The 22242-nt window shown below is 37.5% G+C and overlaps 2 protein-coding genes across 7 annotated transcripts in view; one reads left to right on the plus strand and one right to left on the minus strand.

The window, feature by feature from the left end:
* The window catches only part of LOC306846412 (parafibromin), a 39021-nt gene that overhangs the window by 1642 nt on the left and 15137 nt on the right, over nucleotides 1-22242 (minus strand). The window contains exons 11-14 of the mRNA XM_079379784.1: nucleotides 6731-6788; nucleotides 5242-5277; nucleotides 3775-3862; nucleotides 78-239 (exon numbers count right to left, since the gene is read on the minus strand). Coding sequence (XP_079235910.1) covers nucleotides 78-239; nucleotides 3775-3862; nucleotides 5242-5277; nucleotides 6731-6788 — 344 coding nt within the window. The remainder of the gene's footprint in view (nucleotides 1-77; nucleotides 240-3774; nucleotides 3863-5241; nucleotides 5278-6730; nucleotides 6789-22242) is intronic.
* Nucleotides 9066-18934, plus strand: LOC306846413 (beta-1,3-galactosyltransferase 2-like). Of its 6 annotated transcripts, none has more exons than XM_079379785.1 (2): nucleotides 9066-9448; nucleotides 17292-18934. In XM_079379785.1, exons 1-2 carry the CDS (start codon nucleotides 9376-9378, stop codon nucleotides 18524-18526), a joined length of 1308 nt encoding a protein of 435 aa, XP_079235911.1. In that variant the 5' UTR covers nucleotides 9066-9375; the 3' UTR covers nucleotides 18527-18934. The 6 variants fall into 6 exon arrangements, with proteins under 6 accessions (XP_079235911.1, XP_079235912.1, XP_079235914.1 ...); XM_079379786.1 differs by having other exon boundaries at nucleotides 9069-9368; nucleotides 17292-18928; XM_079379788.1 differs by having other exon boundaries at nucleotides 9408-9448; nucleotides 17295-18928.

Raw genomic sequence — 22242 nt, forward strand, 5'->3', positions numbered from 1 at the left:
ATTAACAATGTCCAAAATGAACCAGGCAAATCCTGTTGATATAACCAAATGATGACCACTGCGATCGATGAGCTCACCAGTCCTGTGGAGCGAGTTTGAGCGGCTGGTCGATCACTCTGTAGGGTACTGTGACGCTGATGGTGGCACCTCCTGGCTGAACCTGATCTTTACGTCTCTGCAGCAGAACCTCGTTGTCCCTCTGAATACCCTGCTTCTTCTTTTCCTCTGATGTGACAAACCTGCCAAGAAAAAAATATTTTAACAGCCAGATAAAATACATTTTATATGCATTCACAATTGCATTCATCATTGAATGTCTTCAGACACTTCAGACAAAACTCTGATTCACTCTCATGTGAATCACCTCTGAAGGTACAAGCACAGGCCTGAGAGCAGCTTAAACTTTACACGTTATATCCCAAAAAATGTCAGTGCACAGGAAATATACGCAGAAACGGCAAGAATCATTCTTCTGATCCTAATTTGTTATTTTCTACGCCTTGTATATACCCAGTGAATTCTGGAAATGCATTTCACATCTGTATACAGGCAATGTCAATGGACTACTCGCACTGAGCCTCATGATGCACTTCAGATTTGAAATAATACAACTTAAGTTATTTCCGGTTATGTATATTTTGGCGATGTGCTGTAAACATTTATTTGACTGAAATAAGAGTCCGTCGGATGATTTCAAAATCAGAGACAGGAGAAGAGATATTCTGATGATTACTGTGTATTTTCCAAACTCGACAGAACTTGTTTTAATCCAAGATAAGCCGGTCTGAGAAAGCAGTGGATGGTAAACATAAGGGCCTTTCGCTCCACTAGGAACGGCTTTAGTTCCAGGAACTAAAATCTAAATATTGAGAAAATCGCCTTTAAAGTTGTCCAAATGAAGTTCTTAGCAATGCATATTACTAATCAAAAATTACGTTTTCATATATTTACAGTAGGAAATTTACTAAATATCTTCATGGAACATGATCTTTACTTAATATCCTAATGAGTTTTGGCATAAAAGAAAAATCAATAATTTTGACCCATACAATGTATTTTTGGTTATTGCTACAAATATACCCCAGCGACTTAAGACTGCTTTTGTGCTCCAGGGTCACATTTGTTACTATGTGGGTAATTAACTCTGTTAATAAAAGTTTTATGTTTAATATAAGCTACTTTGTCATTGTAGCATTGCTGATGGTGTATGTGGGATTTTTTTCCCCCATTAAGAGTAACACTGAATCAACCTTAAGCATTCATTTTGTTCCAGGAATTGGAAAGATCTAAAATTAAAGATCAAAATAAGCGCTGCAGATGCGAGAATGGTTGCTGCTGAGGAAAACAGACGCTCAATCTTTCTCTGCTGGCATGTCACTGAGTAAATGAATGAGCGTTTCGCTTCAAGGACTGAATCTACAGCTTTTTTGACAAACTATGAGGTTCTCTTTTCATTTCTTGTTACTCTTTGCAGACTCCTCCCTTTCACCTTTCTTGCCCATGACAGCTTTATTCGTTCTGCATTATGGAAATTTTCAACATGGTAAACAGAATCCTTCACATTCCACACAAATCACAATGACTGTGCAATTGCAACTTTCACATGTACATACGGTGGGATGTCACATGACAAATGTTATTCAAAACCTACTTTAAACCTGAAAAAAAAAAAAAACACTCTTAGAAGGGATGTACAACTGCGATCGAGTACTCGACCGTGACAGCGACGATTGATCATGAAATTTTTTTTTTTCTGATTGGTTATAGCAGCACTTTTGGCGGCACCCTGAGTTCTGATTGTTTATATTACAACAGCATGCGGTCCAAAGTATAGAAGAGAGAGAAGCATGGCTTTGAAGTCAAATAGTGATGTCTGGGTTAGCTACATACATATCTGATTAATCTAATTTAAGATGCATTGGGATATTAACACTTATTAACATGCTGAACGCGATGCATATTACCAGTGTTTAGTTTCATACTCAAATGCAATGCCCGATATTGAGTTGAGACTGTCATATTGCTTTTAGATGTTTCTTTTTGAAAAATACTGATGTTATAATAATGCAGCAGTGCTTTTTCGTCATATGTTCAACAGTAGGCATACATTAAATTACATTTTTTCATACTTCATATGGATTTGAAAATGCACAGGTGATTTCAGGAATCACTTGAAAATATAGCACATATCTGCCATTAACACAGCATTATAATGAGAACTTCATAGAAATCTATAGTAAATTCTGTCCTTGCCTGTCTTTCAGCGCGCTGTTATGATGGCGCATCATGGCAGGAGCTCTCTCTCTCTCTAGCGCGTAACTTTAACAATAAAGTTCACTGGAATTTGCATCCTTTTGTGCAGGTACACATTGTTGTAATGTTACATCTATGTTATCTGATTATTATCATAAGATGTGTAATAGAACAGGCTTTAGTTTATTGGCATAAAATCACTCTAAAAATCTTTGAAACCTATCGATGATTGAAATGAGAAACTGCCAAAAATGCCCTTCTCTAACTCTTAGGATTTTTGAAGTCTAAATCCCAGTTTATGAACAAAATAGGCACTATTTGCACCATACTAACATTGCTACTAACAATTATTTTTTGTTTTAAGTATTAATGATTAAAATTTTGAATTGTGATTAAATCGCATGAATGGACTAAATTCAACAGTAGTGTATTGTGCACTTTTTTCATTTAAAAGTACTGCGATATGAACAAGTGCAATAACATTTGGTTTGCAAACAAACAAATAAGGTGCTTTTTACAGCAGTATTCCTTTTACATAGTAGCAGTTAAACTATTTCTTGTAAATCTCAAATTAAATATAAAACCAAAGCTCAGTATGATTATTGGATGCGAGAAATGCTACAAATAATGTTTAGTGAAGTTGTTTGGTTTGGCTGGTGCAGCTCCGTAACGGAGAAGTCTGACTACCGCCCGATCACACATAACCAAGACAAGAATAAATAAATAAAATCAAACAAATGACAACGTGTATGTGTGATTTGTGCGTGGTATGTCTACACAAGGAGGGGAGTGTGAAATGACAGATACAACAGGGGTGGGGTGGAGACGAGGCACGGCTGAGGTGAAGCACATGTGAGTGTGTGCATGTGCATGCCAGAGCATTTCTTCACAGATGTGTCACTGCCTCACTTCTCTCTGAAACTTGCATGCGTGTGGTGCAAGATGATATTCTCACAGGCAGTTCAGGTGAAATGCAATGTTGTAGATAAACAAACGAACATCATAAAATAACCCTCCATTTTGAGACGTATTAACAGAACCGGTATCGCAGACACTAGATTTTTTCATTCTCGATAAAATGTCCAAACCAAGCTCATACCAGTGATAGTTTCAGATAACCATCTCACTTTTCCATTAATCCCTATTTTTGGCATAAAGCATTTTATCAGTCCAAGTTCTCTCGTTCAACTTCCTAATTTCTTAATAGTTCTGGAATGTTTTTTACAGAAGAGTGAACATATTCCCATAAAGCCAGCTGGATCAGATGACCCCATGGTCTTCTTAGCCAAACCTGGCGCCCAACAACAACTGGTTTGACTGGTCTGAGTTGGTTAATCTTTCACGGTGACCTGTCACTTCATGTTCTACTAAGAATGATTTCATGTCAATTTTGACTAAAAACATCTGTGAAACTCTAATAAGAATGAGGGACGTTTGTCATTTGATAAAAATCTTAACTTAATTTAACAGCCAATTGAATTTAGTCGTAACTTTCCTATGAATCATCTAATGAGCACTTACTTGAGGTCCTGTAAGAGATCCTTGGAGTTGAGCATTGTGATTAAAGACGTGGTAGCTGCAGGGATGATGATAATAGGAGTTCTAGAACCTGGAAAACATTTGTTTGTTGTTAAAAATAAAACCGCTAACTGCATTGATCGAGCAGAATGAGAAATGGATAATAAGTGCATTTTAAAAATAAGACTTTAAATGTAGGTTTTTAAAAAGTATTCTCACAAAAAAAAGCTTTTACTCGACAAGATGATCTAGTCAACTAAATATTAATGTGTGTGTCTATGCATGTATGACACACATAGCGGGTAAAATAAGTATTGAACACAGGGCTGGGTGATATATTGCGTAGCTTGTCGGTGATCTACGGCTCTGTGTATTAAATGCCGCTCCATTTGAAAACAGGTGATGGAGATTTACTGCTATTCAAGGAACCGGCTTTACTGACGAGATGCGCATGCATATCACATGAGAAATATCCCCCAGCTCTATGAACACATCAACATTTTTCCAAGTAAATATATTTCTAAAGGTGCTGTTGACAATTTTTTCACCAGATTTTAGTAACAACCCAAGTAATCCATACATACAAATAAAACAAAACAAATAAGTTCAGAAATTAAGTTGTGTGTAATAAAATGGAATGACACAGAAAAAATATTGAACTACTGAAATGTATTTAATACTTCCTACAAAAGCCTTTGTTGGTAATGACAGCTTCAAGAAGCCTCCTGTATGAGAAACTAGTGGCATGCATTGCTCAGGTGTGATTTCGGCCCATTCTTCCACACAAACAGTCTTCAAATCTTGAAGGTTTTGTGGCCTCTTCTATGAGCTCTGATCTTTAGTTCTTATTTTCTGTTGCATTCAAGTCAGGTGATTGGCTGGGCCATTCTAGCAGCTTTATTTTCTTTCTCTGAAACCAATCGAGAGCTTCCTTGGCTGTGTTTGGGATCATTGTCTTGCTGAAATGCTCACTCTTGTTTCATCTTCATCATCCTGGTACTGTAGGTGTTGGGACTGAAGCAACTAATATTAATTTCCACTGATAAGGGGCAGGATTGCTTTCTCATTACTGATAGATTTCTGCTGGTGTTTTGGCTTTCCATGCCTTTTTACACCTCCCTTTCTTCATGTGCTCAATACTTCTCCGTGTCATTCCATTTTATTACACAAAACTTAATTTCTGAACTTATTTCTTTTGTTTTGTTTGTATTTATGGATTACTTGTGTTGTTACCGACATCTGGTGAAAATTTAAAGTCAACAGCACCTTTAGAAATATATTTACTGAGAAAAATGGTGGCGCTGTATACACACACACACACTAAATATATATTCTAGAGAACGATGCATATTTACTTTAGAGCTTTCCTGAATTCTGTCCACAAGTTTTTATTTTTCATGCTACATATTGGTATAAAACCGTATAATTTAATAAAAAACTAATAAAAACATGCTTGTTGAAAACACGTACCTTTCTTTTGGTTAGGCGGGGGTCTTGCTTGAGAGACTAAAGAAAAGACAAAAACAAACACACCAAATAAGGACACATTGTTATTCAGAAATAATTTGAAAAGAAAATTAGACAATGCACATGCTACTAGCCATTAGATGAACTTGTTTAACATTTCATACGTGTGTCTAAAATGATGCAGATGCAGGAGAATGTGTGCTTTGAACAGAACACTCCTCACATATCACATTGCAGGTACATAAACACTGATTTGTGCCATTAAGTGCTTTAGATGAGCGATTAGATGAATGTTCAGATTATTTTTCTAGACGTTTTGGATGAGTAGTCAAGAAGTGGGTGAAGGGTGTAATTTCCAATGCCACTAATGTCAAAAAATGGAATAATAATCAATTTAAACAGGTTTTTTGCTACGTGAGTTTCAGTTAAACAACAAACTCACTGATTACTACAATAAAAGCTTTTCAGCTATATGTCCATCACTGGTGGACCACTGTCATGGTTGGCATTGATGTAGAAGAAATTATTTTAAATTATAATACATAGCTAGCTGAAATACATTCAGGGTAATTCCGTTTCAATTCAACCAGAGGTCCCCGGCTCAAAATATTATGTGTCATGGGTGGATATTTACGGAGTAATCCACTATTTTGCAGAGGGGGGACAAAATGGCAATTTTCATTTGAGATTCATAGCTAAATTACAGGGGAGTAAAAGTGACTTCAGAAATATGGCAGCGCCGTAATGTTACATTTGCATGCCTGTAACTCAAGAAGCATTAAAAGATGTCCTTTTACATATTGGTCTTAAACTTTCCTTTTGGCATCTTCATTTTTAAGGCCCTGTATGGTTTGGTTCCAGAAATATTAGAATTTCAATATGGCTCAGGGGTAATCTTATTTTACATTTCACACTGTTCATACTTTACCTAGAGTTAACAATAAATACTGGTCATTCATCATTCATTATTATTATTTGCATATCTGACATTGCAGCAGTGATGACTAGTGAAGTGACATTCAGCCAAGTATGGTGACCCATACTCGGAATTCGTGCTCTGCATTTAACCCATCCAACGTGCACACACACAGCAGTGAACACACACACACACCGTGAACACACACACACACACACCGTGAACACACACACACACACCGTGAACACACACCCGGAGCAGTGGGCAGCCATTTATGCTGCAGCGCCCGGGGAGCAGTTGGGGGTTCGGTGCCTTGCTCAAGGGCACCTCAGTCGTGGTATTGAGGGTGGAGAGAGCGCTGGACATTCACTCCCCCCACCTACAATCCCTGCCGGCCGGGGACTCGAACCCGCAACCTTTGGATTACAAGTCCAACTCTCTAACCATTAGGCCACGACTGCAGCCAAACGCTGCACGCCAGATACTGCACGGTGCCAGAGAACTTTAAGCCCTGAACATTACGGCTGTATCATGTTGCAAAAATCATTCCTGTAATCTTCAAGAGTTCATCCATACCTGGTCTGGGAACAGGCTGCATAGCTGGTGTTTGGGCCTTTCTAGCAGATGCACCTTCCTACAGAGAAAGAGAGAAACGAGAAAATGCAACAGTGAATCAGATGCATTAGTTTACAGCCAAATCAGTCATTGAAAAGCAATTTTCAATAGTTTCATCCAAAGATACACATTTTATGTCTTCCTTCTTGTCACACTGGCGTGGATATCATGGATAGACTTTGGGCTTTTCCTACCATCTGCATTTGTATTATCTGTTATGGCCAAGCTTATCTGTTTCTTCCTGGTTATTTTACTCCATTAATTTATAATCCTTTCAAAAGAATTCCTGTTCCTATTGGGTATGACGACACTTAAAGGTTAAATCACATAATTAGTTTGACATGAGGGTCTACCCTATTCAACAGCTTGATAAATCTTGATAAACAACTTGAACAGACATACTGATGAACACTGGAATGCCACCGGGATCTAAATTGGTAAATCTAATTTCTTTCAACACAAAACAAGGTGATTCACCAGAATGAATAGGACTTTCCAACCTACGCTCAGTTTACAACAAATCGACTACAATGAATCAAACTTCCTCAAAGATTCATGAGAAAGAGCACATCTAAGATGAACTGACTCAAATCAATTAGGCTTGACTGAACATACATACACTCTCAAAGCTACTTATAAGCGTTTGAAGTGTTGCAGTCATTCTTGGATGTGTGTTGAATATTAAAGGCACACTAAATCTTATGCCTCAGTTTAATTTCCTTGTCATGTCTTATTCTGTTGGAACTGTTTACCCACAGATCAAAAGACTACATTGTTGCTACCATGGAAGAAATATATCACTTCAAAAGTGCAGTAAATTCACACAATGAATATCTGTGGGGATCAGTTATGGTATCACCTGCATATTACATGTAATTATATACCTTCAGTAGTTACATATACACAACATGTTTATTTAGCAGTTTTATTTCCAGTACATTAGCAAATTTTGCAGCTTCAATTCCAACTCTACACATTACGCGTAAAATCACTTATTTAGCAGGGCTAAACTCCCTGTTAGTCATTAGTCTCTGGCTAGTATACAGTGAGATTTCACTCAAGGCTGAGAATAAGTTAAGAACAAATATATTTTGTGCCCCATGTCTGCTTAGGGTGTCTAGAAACTAGAACACTGAGCATTTGATGTGGAAACTAATTTTTAAAAATCCAGTAATACAGCGAATTGGAAATGCAGATTTGCATTGTGTGTTCATCTCTCTTCTCTCATCAGAGAGAGCTGAGAGAGAGCTGAGAGAGAGCGAGAGAGAGCTGAGAGAGAGCGAGAGAGAGCGAGAGAGAGCGAGAGAGAGCGAGAGAGAGCGAGAGAGAGAGAGATGTATATTTAATCATTTATCAGGCGCTTTATCCAAAGCAACTTACAAATGACGACAGTAAAAGCAACCAAAACCAACAAAAGAGCAATAATATGTAAATGTGACCAGTCCCAGTTGGTCTAACGCAGTACACGTAGCAAGTTGCACAAAAACATGCATGCCAATAAGTAACTACTTAATAGTGAGAATTGGTCCTTAAACTAAAGTGTTACTGTAATCTTTGACCCAGGTATGCATTTAAAGATTACAATTAAAAGCAATCCCACGGAACTTTCTTCAACTTCCCATTTACTGATGGGAATTCAAAAGTGACGCTGAGTTTGCTTTAGAAACACCCGTATTCTTCTTGCTTCCAATTCCTCACACACATACACCACTCGTACCTTCCGTAAAATAATCTTTCATAAAGTTCGGCAAGGTTGAAGCGAATTACAACAACATTCACGGGCTTCATTGCAAAGGATGTGCTGTGAGAGACGCGCGCTTTGTTTGAAGTGTGCGGTCTCACCCGTCGGTATTTTCCTTACAAATGCTCTACAAAGTCGTCATTTATGTGGTTTGTAATGCAGTGGACTTATATATTTAAAATATGAACCTCACTAACAGAAGGCTGCATTCAATTTCAAATGCTGTCGCGTGCTTTGTTTGTGTAGACTGCTCGCGACTATGCAAGTGGTTTAAATGTACTTTGTAATTATTTAAAAAAGTACTTAATTACTTATGTAAGGATATGTAAATGTAAGGATTTTAGAATTCTCAAGTCGGTAAACTAATTAAGGAAAAGTAGATCAAGAATCGTTCTGGAATCGGATCGTGACTCCCAGAATCGAAATCGGATCATGAGGTGACTAAAGATTCCCACCCCGTGTGTGTGTGTGTGTGTGTGTATGAAGATGTCAGCAGAGCAGTTTCACATTTTCACCTCCCTTCCCCCAGCAGCTCCTTTTTTTCCTCTAATGATCAGAACAGCAGAGCAGCACAGCACAAAAGGAAGCTGCACAGCATCACTGTACGTGCAAGAAGAATGAAAGTCTTTGAGGAATAGGAGTGGGCCACCTTGTCTAGCTCTGCATCGCATTACGTCTCAGTCAGCGTTTGATTAAAGAGAGGCTGGTAACGGTCACAGGTATTCAAATGCCTGAAGCCATGGCTAAACTGGGAGAGAAAATCCTCTGTGAAATCTACAGGAAAGGCAGATTTTGCGAGGCAAAGGAGTGGCAAACCATAGGAGGAGGAACAGACTAGAATGGCAGGAGCTATAAAAGGTACAATATGGCAGAGCACACAGCATTTATCTGCAACAGGATTGACGAATTGCAAGCATCTCGTTCAGTCCAAGAGAAAGGTACGTCAAACCAGACATCAGCACATTTCTATCCGAAGCCGTGCGGATTCATTCTTCCCAGCAATCCCGGTTTCAGAGCAGCTAGCCAAACGAATGCCAACTTGTGCGCTTTTTTTTTTTTAATGATGTGGAATGCGAACAAGAATTTACACGAAAAAGCATTTCAGTCTCTCGGGGTGTACTTACAGTTAGCTAGTGGCAACACAACGGCTGTAGTGTACACTAAATCTAGATGTAGCAGAGAAAGGAAAATAATTAACAGTCTGGCCATGTTTACAGCTGGTATTAGAAGAGGACTTTGACTTTAAATACAAATAACACATTGAGAAACGTCTCTGGTATCTTTCATGTGCCACACAAGAAAGTCATACAGGTTTGGATTATCGTGAAGGTGAGTAAATGACAGAATTCTCATTTTTGGGTGAACGATCACTTTAACATCGGTCTCAGATCATCCATTCACAAATGGTGAAGTTGCTACTAGCTGTAAACAGCAAAAGTGTCTTGTAATAAAACGACCAATAAATCAATAAATGATAAAAATAGAATAAAAAGTGCAATATATTATCATGGTAACACTTTTTGCTTCGAGACCGATTCTCACGATTAACAAGTTGTTTATTAGCAAGCTTATTACTAGATTATTGGGCGTTTATTAATACTTATAAAGCACATATTAATGACTAACTCTGCATGACCATATTTTAGATCCCTTAATCCACCTCATACCTAAACTTAACAACTACGTTTTTAACTAATAAGCAGCAAGTCAGCAACATAGTTAATAGTGAGAATTGGTCCCCAACGAAAGAAAAAAAAAAAGTGACCATTATAGTTGTTATAATAATAAAAACATTTTTTACTTTTGAAAATAATATTTAAGAGTAATGATTGCTTTCGAGTTGATTAGCAGATGGAAAGTTACTGATATTAAAAAGAAGTTCCTGGATAGTTTTCTTGCTGAACAAAACCTCTCTCTATTGGGCATCACTGATTAATATTAAAGGAATATTTCACCCAAAAATAAAAATTCTGTTATTAACTTACTCTCATGTCATTCCCAAACGACCTAAAATTTCTCAATTTCTTATTAAAATCAATTTTTGTATGTGAATGAAGACTTGGCTTTTCAAGCTCCAATATGACAAACAAAAATTAAATAATTTTTGCCCCAATTAAAATTAATTTAGGTGCAACAGAAGTGATCCATATGACACACACAGTTGTTTTTCATACAGGGTTTTCACAGATATGAACAAGTTAAATTTAAGACCTTTTAAGACTTTGAATAACACCTTATGACATTTAAGACCTAAACCCGTGATGGAAATACACATTATATTACATAGTGTAATATTTAATGTGTCAAATGTAAAAAAACAAATCATCGCTGTCAAAAATGCTATTTATTACGATATACAGCGAACTTTAAGCTTTTACATACTTAAGTCTGCATGTTTTTTATATTTACCTTTATTACGGTCAAATTAAATAATTTATACCGCCATATTACAACTGCAATAAATACTGTTACAAGATTAATGTTTAAAATACATTTGAGCATACAAATAAGAAATGCTGAAATAAGAAATAAAGAAACTTTTAAACATACAGAACCACCAGTAGGTGGCATTCATTCAACCGATTTGTTCAAAACCGCCAAATTATTCAGTAACAACACACCGTGTTGCTTGGACAATGTGCAATACTTCTGCTGGGATCTTTGTTTGGAAATATTTTCGTTGGTGAAATAGAACAAAACGGTAAATATTGCGTCTAAAATGCAAGTAACTTAGTAAGTATTTGACTACTTAACTAAAATCAATGTGACATTTGAGATAATATTCAGCAAAATAGCTTCCTTTTAATTGTATGTTACTTGACTAAATCATGTTATAAATAAACTACACATTTAGAATTTTTAGCTCGGTGTTTCTCTTCTGAGTCTTTGTGTGTGCTGTTAAGTTCATTTGTTTTGAAGTCTTCCACAAAGAGACGGGTTGCGCGACCTTGATACCAGAAATACACTATCCATTATCAATCGCGGTTTACGTTGAATGTAATAAAAAAAAAATCAGAAGAATTTTCGTATTTTGATGCTTCACTGGTCATACTGCAATTCTCTCTGATGACGTAATAACTACCGTGGGGGGGGAAAAATAAAATATTCGACCTGTCCAAATATTGTAACAAGTTGCTCCGTCACATTTGAAATTTTTTTAGCAGTAATGTGATCCAAAATATTTAAGACCCATGGAATCTGAATTTAAGACATTAAGAACCTGCGGAAACCCTGTTCATATTTTTTATTTTTTAAGTTTTGCTAAAAGAGGTGGAGGTGGGTGTCATCAGGCTCCAAACACCAACGCACCATTAGCTGACACAATCAAAATGTCTCTTTTCAGATCTACTCTGGTTTTTCCAGTAAAGTCCTTTTGGAATCTTCACTGATAGTTAAGGTTTGACGGAAAAAAAATAAGTTTACAGCAGTATATGCTGGTGCCAAAAATGAGACCGACTTGCAAAGAAAATCGCACCCTCTAACTTATAGCTTGAAAGTTCGAAAGGAAAAAAAATCCTGTAATGAGATGATACTTGAGATAAGTGGTGCATGTGGACTCTTCCTTTTATTTTTCATGTCACAGGATGTCAGAGTCCAATTTCAATTCAAGTATCAAGGTATCATTTTGCAGCAATTTTATTTTATCAAGACATAATCTTGGAATTGGACTTTTCTTTCAATATTTTTTTTGGAATATATGTATAAAAGTTGCATATATTTCTAACATTTAACAACCAAAACATTTCACATTTCTGTGTAAACAGATTATATAAAAATAGCACTGCCACAGTGAGCACCCGAATCAGAATTTTACAAAACAAAACATGAGAATGACTTGTTGCTCAAATGTACAAAATTGAGAAGTTCAGACTTCGTGCACACAAGAAATGACAGATTGCAACAGCTAAACTATTTGATGAACCTATTTTTGCCGGCATGGTCCAAAGGTGGCATGCACAACCTCTGGTAAACATCTGTGACAGTTTTGTGGAAATTTGTAAACCTCATTTTCGCAAGGTGTACAAAGATATGCATTTATGTAATAGTGGGCCATTCCGATTTGATGTTATTAACCACTGAAATTGTTTATTTTTAATTCGGCCAAATCATATTAGAGAATATGTTAAGATGTCCACCAAAGATGATTTACACACTGCCTCCGGAATTTGTCAGTCATAAAAAATTTGGGATCGGGTTCGATTACATGCCAGCCAGTGCATGTAGTTATAACTGCTTAGGATTTATCATGGATTCCCTGCATTTACGGCCAGCAAATTAACAGTAAAATTCAAATATTGTTTTTGTTCGAATAATTACAGACCGAATATTCGATTAAATATGCCCGTTCGCTGGATAACGAATACATGCAAGAGACCAGCTGGATGTAACAAATTCAAATAGATGGCATACTACTGATTCACCGATTGGCATTAGTGCATCGGTAATACAATGCATCGATTTAAAAGTGTGCATCGGATACAAGTTGGCATTTGCATCACGATGCATCGTTTCTAACATATTTGCATCTGTTAAAAAGAGATTTATATATAATTGTAAGTAGATGCGCTATACATTTATTCATTATTTTGTGACCAATATTTCCTATGTAGTAGGGGTGACACCCAATAGTTGAAGATTCCATGCTTCAAAAGGAGGAGCCCGATTCGACTACCAATCTCAGTCGAACCTTCGCAGAGGTGTTATTAAATGAGGATCATGGAATTTTGGCAATATGGGGGTGTCTGATTTCACATAGAACTACTGGTTTTCTCCCAATAAGTTAATATTATAGCCTATATTATAGCCTATAATAATAATGATGTAAATAAAAGTGTGAAAAGAACGAAGCTTTTAATAAATATTTTTAATGTGCGTGAATAAGTGACAGATTTAAGTTTTACTTTCTATAATCCGTGACAGACAGGGGAGCATCTTTGTAAACCAGCTAAAAACCTTGTTTTTACACCTGTCAGACGTAATGTAACAAGATTCCAGAGACAAGCGATTCGGCTGTCCATACCAGACACCGCGACACGAGAGGATCACTCAAATACCACAGCCATTCAGAAGCAAGAAGCGCACTGCACTCCCAGTGAAATGGAAAAGTTTATAATCTAATTAAGAAATATTAAATATTTGTAATATTGTTAAAACTAGATACTGAGTGACTGATAGAATCTTTGTCATGGAAAACACTTCTTGGTTCCCATTGAGTTCACAGTTTTAACATATGTTTGCTTTCATTTATTTTCAAGATCTGAGGTAAAGTATCTATTGTTGCTTTCAGTATGGCTATAGACGTCACGCAATATGACATTCAAACTCACATTAGACACTTTTAACATTGAATAAAGCACATAATAAATGCCTGAGATTATAATGGTCATCGTTTGTATGTTTTTGCTCCAGCCGCGACGTCGCCGAAATTGAAGCCATTTCTAAAATAGAAACTTTGTCACTGTTGAAGCTGGTTAGGATTATAGAATAAGAATGTAGCACACCGTGATCCATGTACAAATGGAAATACACACAAATATTAAATCCATATGACGTATTGTCAAGTATGGTGACCCATACTCGAAATTGGTGCTCTGCGTTTAACCCATCCAAGTGCACACACACAGCAGTGAGTAGTGAACAAATCCACACACACACACCGTGAACACACACCCGGAGCAGTGGGCAGCCATGCTGCAGCGCCCGGGGAGCAATTGGGGGTTCGGTGCCTTGCTCAAGGGCACCTCAGTCGTGATATTGAGGGTGGAGAGAGCGCTGGACATTCCCTCCCCCCACCTACAATTCCTGCCGGCCGGGGGCTCGAACTCGCAACCTTTCGATTACGAGTCCGACTCTCTAACCATTAGGCCACGACTTCCCCACATATACACACACATATATATATTAGGGCCGGGACTCGATTAAAAAAATTAATCTAATTAATTAGAGGCTTTGTAATTAATTAATCGAAATTAATCGCATTTTAATCGCATATAAATATTTGACCTGAGAACAGTGAGAAGTAAGTTTTTTTTATATGGATTTTTAAATTTCCCATCCACAGGGCCAACCAAAGCGGTCTCATCAGCTTCTTTGTCCATGTTCACTGTGGTTTGTTTTTGGCTGTTTCTCAATATGCGTTCTTCAGCGATCTTGCGTCCTTGTGTTCTCGTTCTACGTCATCATTAACCGTCGAAGTTCAGTTCCAATTCTCAAGAACGCAAGTACAGAGAATGCATGAAAGTGCCCGGATATGTTCTTGAAACTGAGGATGCATCGAGTGCAGACTTGAGAGAATCGAGCCGTTAGAAATCCCAGAAAACGCTGTGGGTGGCCGGTGTACGGAAGCCTGTAAGCTTTAAAGTCGCTCTCAGAAATACTTAACGGCTCTTCAAGTTGAAAGTAAACATTTATCTTTTTGTTTTGGTTAATTTTAATAAAGTTATAAGACCCAGAGAAAGTCTGCATTTTTATTGGCATATTAAAATGAATCTTAACAGTAAAACATATAACGCTGTAAAATAAAACAATACAATTATATGAAAGCAATATCTATAATAGTATGAAATGTTTTAATAAGTTATGACATTTTGTAATATTGATTGCTCATTGGCCGTTTCTTATGCTGAGCGGTCAGTTAAGCAGGAACGCAGTACATCTCAGTTCTCATAAGTGTGCGTTCTGTGTTCTCGTGTCCTTCCGAGTTCGTTCTTACAAGGAAGCTTGGCAAGACCGGTCTCCACGAGAACGCAAGAAACAGCCTGAACGCTAGTAGGTGCTCCAGTATAATCGGTCCGCCGAAACTCATCCAGTGAGAAACGTTCCGCGGTGCAAAAATAAGCGCGATTAAAATGCGTTAAAAAAATTTTACGCGTTATTTTTGTGTAATTAATTAATCTAAATTAACGCGTTAAAGTACCGGCCCTAATATTAATATATATATATATATATATATATATATATATATATATATATATATATATATATATATATATATATATATATACACACACATATATACACAGTGTGTGAATATTAGGGGTGTGCAGCGGAGCCATCATTTGTATCTGTGACAATCTCAAAATTATTTGTATCTGTATTCGGATGGATCCGGAAGTGGGCGTGGCTTAAACCGGAAGTCCGTCAAATTCCGTGAAAATACCATTTTAAATGCAAATCTGTTCGATTCATAGTTTTCATTTAACAAATATGCCTTTTATAACTAAAGAAATTATTTTTATTATAATTATAACTTTGCAAATATTTTCAGTTTAAAACCACAGAAAATGTTGATCAAAAAAGAAAAATAAATTTATTCTCCTTGTTTTCCAGTGAAACTATGTACTAATTTGTCAAGAGATAAGCATCCACAATCTTAAATAAGAGCACTAGTAGAAAAAAAATAAATGGAAAGAAAGTGTTCAGTACTCATAGCAGAATGACAATAAAGCTCGCTTGAACTTGAAGTAATTTGGAGATCATGTGTTGCTGGAGTCTGTGATCATTTACGAGTATTTTATCAACAGAGCGCAACAAATCATTTGGACCCTCCAAAAGCCTTGATCAAACCTCGCTTTTCTTCATCTTGTATAATTAAATGTAATGCCATTCACAAAAAAAGGCTGATGTAATGCGTTTTTACAGTTGGATTTCGAAAAGGTTTGAAGTTACATTTACATTTATTCATTTAGCTGACGCTTTTATCCAAAGCGACTTACAATTGCTATATATGTCAGAGGTCGCACGCCTCTGGAGCAACTAGGGGTTAAGTGTCTTGCTCAGGGACACATTGGTGTCTCACAGTGGATTCGAACCCGGGTCTCTCACACCAAAGGCATGTGTCTTATCCACTGCGCCATCACCACCCCACAGTTAGGACCGTTTTTAGGATATTTTTGCGAGTTAGTTGATATAACTCCAGACAAAGATCTGATTTCTGAGAGACGCGCATAGACCCCAACACAGCTATTGATTTGCACTCATTTTATTCATATAGGCTAGTTTGCACTCATTCACTTTATACATCCAGGCCCATAGCCAGCTATGAGGTCCAGACCTCCGTAAATGTTTCATGTTCAAAAATAAAATTTGAAAACATGAAAAATTATTTAAAATCATGTCGCTGAATAAATTCATGTGGCTGACTCGCAGCAGCTGAGTGAACGAGCTTGGCGCAAATGCCGTCTTCACTCCGCTCCGCCATGTTGCCAGATCTAGTTATTAGCGTCGCTGGACTTGTTTTAATACTAAATGTAACAGAGTTAATAAAGTAATTAGGGCATTAATAAACTGGGAAGTTGAAGGTTGAGATTAGAGATTTGCAAAATACAAGATTTAAACTTATTTTGATGCATTTTTCAGGGGATTGGTTGTGATTGTTTTTAGTAGCAATAATCCGGCACTGACAGGCAACAAATCAAAAAAGGAGCACGCGGATAGTTTATTGCCGAGGAGACCACATTCTTTAACGCAATGATCACCATGATATTATCTGTATGAAACTGTGTCAAACGCTATCAAAGCAGTTCTAGCCATTATTATTGCACAAATCTTAACAACCGCAGACTCACTAATGTGCGAATATTTTTTCTGTCGGGGCACATCCCTTGTGTGTGTGTGTGTATATATATATATATATATATATATATATATATATATATATATATATATATATATATATATATATATATATATATATATATATATATATATATATATATAATTAAATTACAGCTCATTTTCTTCAGCAGCAATAAGTCAAAAATTGTTTCCTTTTTTTATTAGCAGGTTTCCATCTATCTGGACTCACTGTTTACTCTGGGAGGTTTGCCAAATCTAACGAACCCAAAGAGATCATGCGATGGAAGCGGATGCACAGATACTGCAGTGTGGCCGTTTTCCTCATTGTGATCGTGTTTGCGGGAGGTCTCGTTTTTCAGGGTCAATGGCCTAGTCGAATCACCCAGGAGAAGATTGCTGCTCAAGAACTACAAACCATGAAAACCTTCTCCAACTTCACCATGATGAATCCGGCCAAGTTGAGGGAGCTTGAAGAGTCCTCTTCAGCACTAAATTCAAATGAAAACGTCATCTCAGTTGTGCAGCAAGAGTTGGACAGCTCCTTGTTTTCGAACATCAGTTCGAGCGAAGAGATGACAGTGGTGAGGATACTTAAAGAGGAGCCTTACGAGTACATCCTCAACGAGCCGAACGCATGTCTGCTGCGAGCTCCTTTCTTAGTGCTTTTGATTGCGGTCGAGCCCAAGAAAAGGGATGCCAGGGACGCCATCAGGAAAACGTGGGCCAATGAAAGCGTGGCTGGGGGTTTGGGTTTCGTTCGCCTTTTTTTCATTGGTGTAGACCAAGACATCCAAAGAAATGGCAGTAAACTGCAGCACACAATAGAGGAAGAAAGTCATCGGTATCATGATATTATTCAGCAAGATTACAGGGATACTTACAACAACCTTACCCTAAAAACACTGATGGGGATGTACTGGATCACAAAGTACTGTCCCGAGGCCAAATACGTCATGAAGACAGACAGTGACATGTTTGTCAATACAGAATACCTCATAGAAAAACTCCTAAAGCCCAAAGGGCAACTAACACGGAAGTATTTCACAGGATTTCACATATTAAACAACTCCCCAAACCGAAACAAAGCGAGTAAATGGTACATGCCCCCAGAAGTGTACCCTGGTAGCCAATACCCCACCTTTTGTTCTGGGACTGGATACGTCTTCTCAGGTGATGTGGCCCGAAGCATATACGTGGCATCTCTGATCATACCCAGACTGCATTTAGAAGATGTTTATGTGGGTATGTGTCTAGCTAAACTGAAGATAGAGCCAACGCCACCACCAAATGAACTGCTGTTCAATCACTGGCGAGTGCCCTACTCTAGCTGTAGGTACAGCAACCTGATCACCTCTCATTGGTTTCAACCCAATGAGATCATCCAGTACTGGCAGCACCTACAGAGCAACAAGCACAATCCCTGCCAAACGTCTGGGTAAAGGTTCAATAAACAGATTCCGTCTGCTTTGGAGGTTTTATCATCAAGTTGAAAAGACCTGTAACATTTCACATTCTGCCAAATACAACAGATTAAAGTTCGGGTTAACCTTACCTGGGTTTTTTTGATTATCATTTTTCCACTTACTGTACTCTTAAAGAGCTCCACAAGAGTGACTGTTTAAATGGGTATAAAATATTCAGTTTTGGTTTAAATATTTTTATGAAAAATATTATAGGATTGTAAATAAACAAGATACTGAAAGATAATACAGCCACAATGCAAAGAAAATTAGGCCACTTTTTTTTGGTCCAAACAACTAAAGGCAAGGCAAGTTTATTTATATAGCACATTTCATACACAGTGGTAATTCAAAGTGCTTTACATAAAAGAAAGTGAAATAGACATTAAAAAAAATCAATAAAAACATGGAAATAAAAATAATAAAAACAAGGAATTTTAAAATATAGAAATTGATTTAAAATGAATTTAAAGAAAATTATTATACATAAAATTCATTGCAGTCAGTTCAGACATAGCACAGTGCTCATTCAAATGCACAGCTAAACAGATGAGTTTTGAGTCTTGATTTAAATGTGGCTAATGTTTTAGCACATCTGATCTCTTCTGGAAGCTGGTTCCAACTGTGCGCGGCATAATAGCTAAAAGCCCTTGTTTTGTGTGAACCCTTGGTATTTCTAACTGACTCGATCCTAATGATCTGAGTGGTCTGTTCGGTTTATATTCAGTGAGCATATCAGCAATATATTTAGGTCCTAGGCCATTGAGTGACTTATAAACGAGTAAAAGTACTTTAAAATCAATCCTAAATGTAACTGGAAGCCAGTGTAAGGACTTGAGGACTGGTGTGATATGCTCAGATTTTCTGGTTCTAGTCAGAATCCTGGCAGCAGCGTTCTGGGTGAGCTGCAGCTGTCTAATGGTCTTCTTTGGAAGGCCGGTGAGGAGACCATTACAATAGTCCACCATGCTGGTGATAAAGGCATGAACAAGTTTCTCCAAGTCTTGATTGGAAACAAAACATCTAATTCTTGCAATGTTTTTGAGATGATAGTATGCAGATTTAGTTACTGCTTTGACATGACTACTGAAACTAAGGTCTGTCTCCAGAATCACCCCAAGATTTCTGACTTGATTTTTAGTTGTTTGACCCCTAGAGTGAAGGTATGCATTCACCTTGAGAACTTCATCTTTGTTTCCAAATGCAATGACTTCAGTTTTCTCCTTGTTTAACTGAAGGAAGTTCTGGCACATCCAACTGTTAATTTCATCAATGCATTGGCAGAGGGAGTCAATGGGGCTGTAGTCATTTGGAGAGAAGGCTAGGTAAATCTGGGTATCATCAGCATAGCTGTTATAGGCAATTTGCTTCTTCATCATTATCTGACTTAGTGGGAGCATATACAGGCTAAACAAGAGCGGTGCAAGAATTGAGCCTTGTGGGACTCCACATGTCATGGCCGTCCACTTAGACTTATGCTCTCCTATACTCACATAATAACCTCTCCCTTCTAAGTATGATCTGAACCATTTGAGTGCCATCCCGGAAAGCCCGACCCAGTTTTCCAGTCTCTCTAAGAGTATGTTATGATCGACAGTGTCAAACGCAGCACTAAGATCTAGTAGTACCAGTACTGATATTTTGCCAGAATCAGAATTGAGGCGAATATAATTTATTATCTTAATGAGTGCTGTCTCTGTGCTGTGATGTGCTCGGAAACCAGATTGAAAATTGTCCAGATATCCATTTGAGTTTAAGTAGTTGTTCAGCTGATTAAAAACTACCTTTTCAATAATCTTACCTATGAAAGGAAGATTTGATATTGGTCTATAGTTGCTCAACATGGTGTTATCAAGATTGCGCTTTTTCAGAAAGGGCTTAACAACTGCAGTTTTGAGGGAGTTTGGAAAAGTCCCAGAAAGAAGTGAGCTGTTCACCACTTCTAAGAGATCAGCTTCTAAACAGTTAAGCACATTTTTGAAAAAGGATGTGGGAAGTGTGTCAAGATAGCAGGTTGAAGATTTAAGGTGCTGTTCTATTTCTTCCAAAATTTTGTTATCAATTTTTTTAAAAACAGTCACTTCTTTTTGAAATTGCGGTCGAATCTGTGTGACCTCTGCATAACTTGAGGATGTGCCAATCTCCTTTCTGATATTATTGATCTTCTCAGAAAAGGAGGAAGCAAACTCATTGCATTTGCTGTCGGAGAGCATTTCACTGGGAATCTGACTTGGGGGGTTTGTCAGTCTCTCAACATTCGCAAAAAGAGTGCGAGTGTTGTTTAAGTTACTGTTTATAAGGTTTGAAAAGAAAGTCTGTCTAGCTGTGGCTAGTTCCACATTGAAAGCAAGAAGGTTGTCTTTATAGATGCTATAGTGGATTTCGAGTTTCGTCTTCCGCCACATCCGCTCAGCTTTTCTGCATTGTCTTTTCATGCTCTGAACTGCTGTTGATTTTCTCCAAATTGATTTCTGTTTCCCCGTCTTCTTGCTGACCTTTATCCGAGCAATATCATCAATAACATTCTTAACTTTTGAGTTAAATGACTCCAGGAGAAGATCAACAGGGTCTGCAGAAATGCTTGGTGTTAATGACATTGCCTTCATAAATAGCGCACTTGTGTTCTCGTTAATGCATCTCTTACTGATAGAGACAGATCTAGATTCAGTGGTGACTTGAGATCAATATATCAAAGAAAATACAGAAGTGATCAGATAGTGCTACATCTTTAATTACAATGGATGAGATGTTTAGACTGATGAGTAAATCTAGAGTGTGTCCACGATTGTGTGTGGGTCCGTGCACATGCTGACTCAGGTCAAAAGTGTTTAAAATAGTTATAATTTCTTTTGTAGTTTTGATTTCTGCATTATCTATGTGAATATTAAAATCCCCTGCAATAGCAAAACAGTCAAACTCTAAGGAAATCATTGATAACAGTTCAGTGAACTCATCAACAAAGGCTGGAGAATATTTTGGAGGCCTGTAAATAATGATAAACAGGGTGCGTGGAGCACCTTTCAGCACAATACCTAGGTGTTCAAAAGATGAATACTGACCAAATGACATTTGCTTGCACTGATAAACATCTTTAAACAGAGCAGCTACACCTCCACCTCTCCTAACAGTCCTGCAGACACTTATAAAATTAAAGTTAGGAGGGGCTGTTTCATTAAGGACTGTTGCACTGCAGCGGTCTTCTAACCATGTTTCATTTAGAAACAGAAAATCCAGGTTGTTTGTGGTTATTAAATCGTTGATCAGAAATGATTTATTTTTAAGTGAGCGAATATCTAAAAGGACCACAAGTGTAACATTTATCATTCAACAAAGTAAACTGATAAATCAAAATGACAGCAGGGTCTTTTGGCAGAACATGTATTCCATTAGGATGGGTAATGAATAATATCCAGTGGCGTACCGTGGGGTTTCAGTCTGGGCCAGCAACTGTAAACTACATGCACACATCTTACACATCTCTGTTACAACTAACGCAGCTATATCAATGACGGCTGATCAACCTTTTCAACAGTAGGCTAGATTAGGGTGGGTTAAATGCAGAGTAAATTTCCCTACATGGTCAGTAATAGTAATCCGCCAAAACACGGTCACTATGCACAGTCACGTTACTCTAAAATGACGACGCGCCAAAAGCAGTAAAACTGTACAAACGCTGGACATCCACACACCGCACC

The sequence above is a fragment of the Barbus barbus genome, assembly GCF_936440315.1.
Source record: "Barbus barbus genome assembly, chromosome: 26".
Lineage (NCBI taxonomy): Eukaryota > Metazoa > Chordata > Actinopteri > Cypriniformes > Cyprinidae > Barbus > Barbus barbus.

Excerpts from the sequence above, each read along its gene's own strand:
- LOC306846413 (XM_079379785.1), top strand. The coding sequence starts at position 9,376 with ATGGCAGAGCACACAGCATTTATCTGCAACAGGATTGACGAATTGCAA. Across the intron at positions 9,449-17,291 it reads TCGTTCAGTCCAAGAGAAAG|CAGGTTTCCATCTATCTGGA; the intron begins GTACGTCAAACC and ends TTTTTTTATTAG.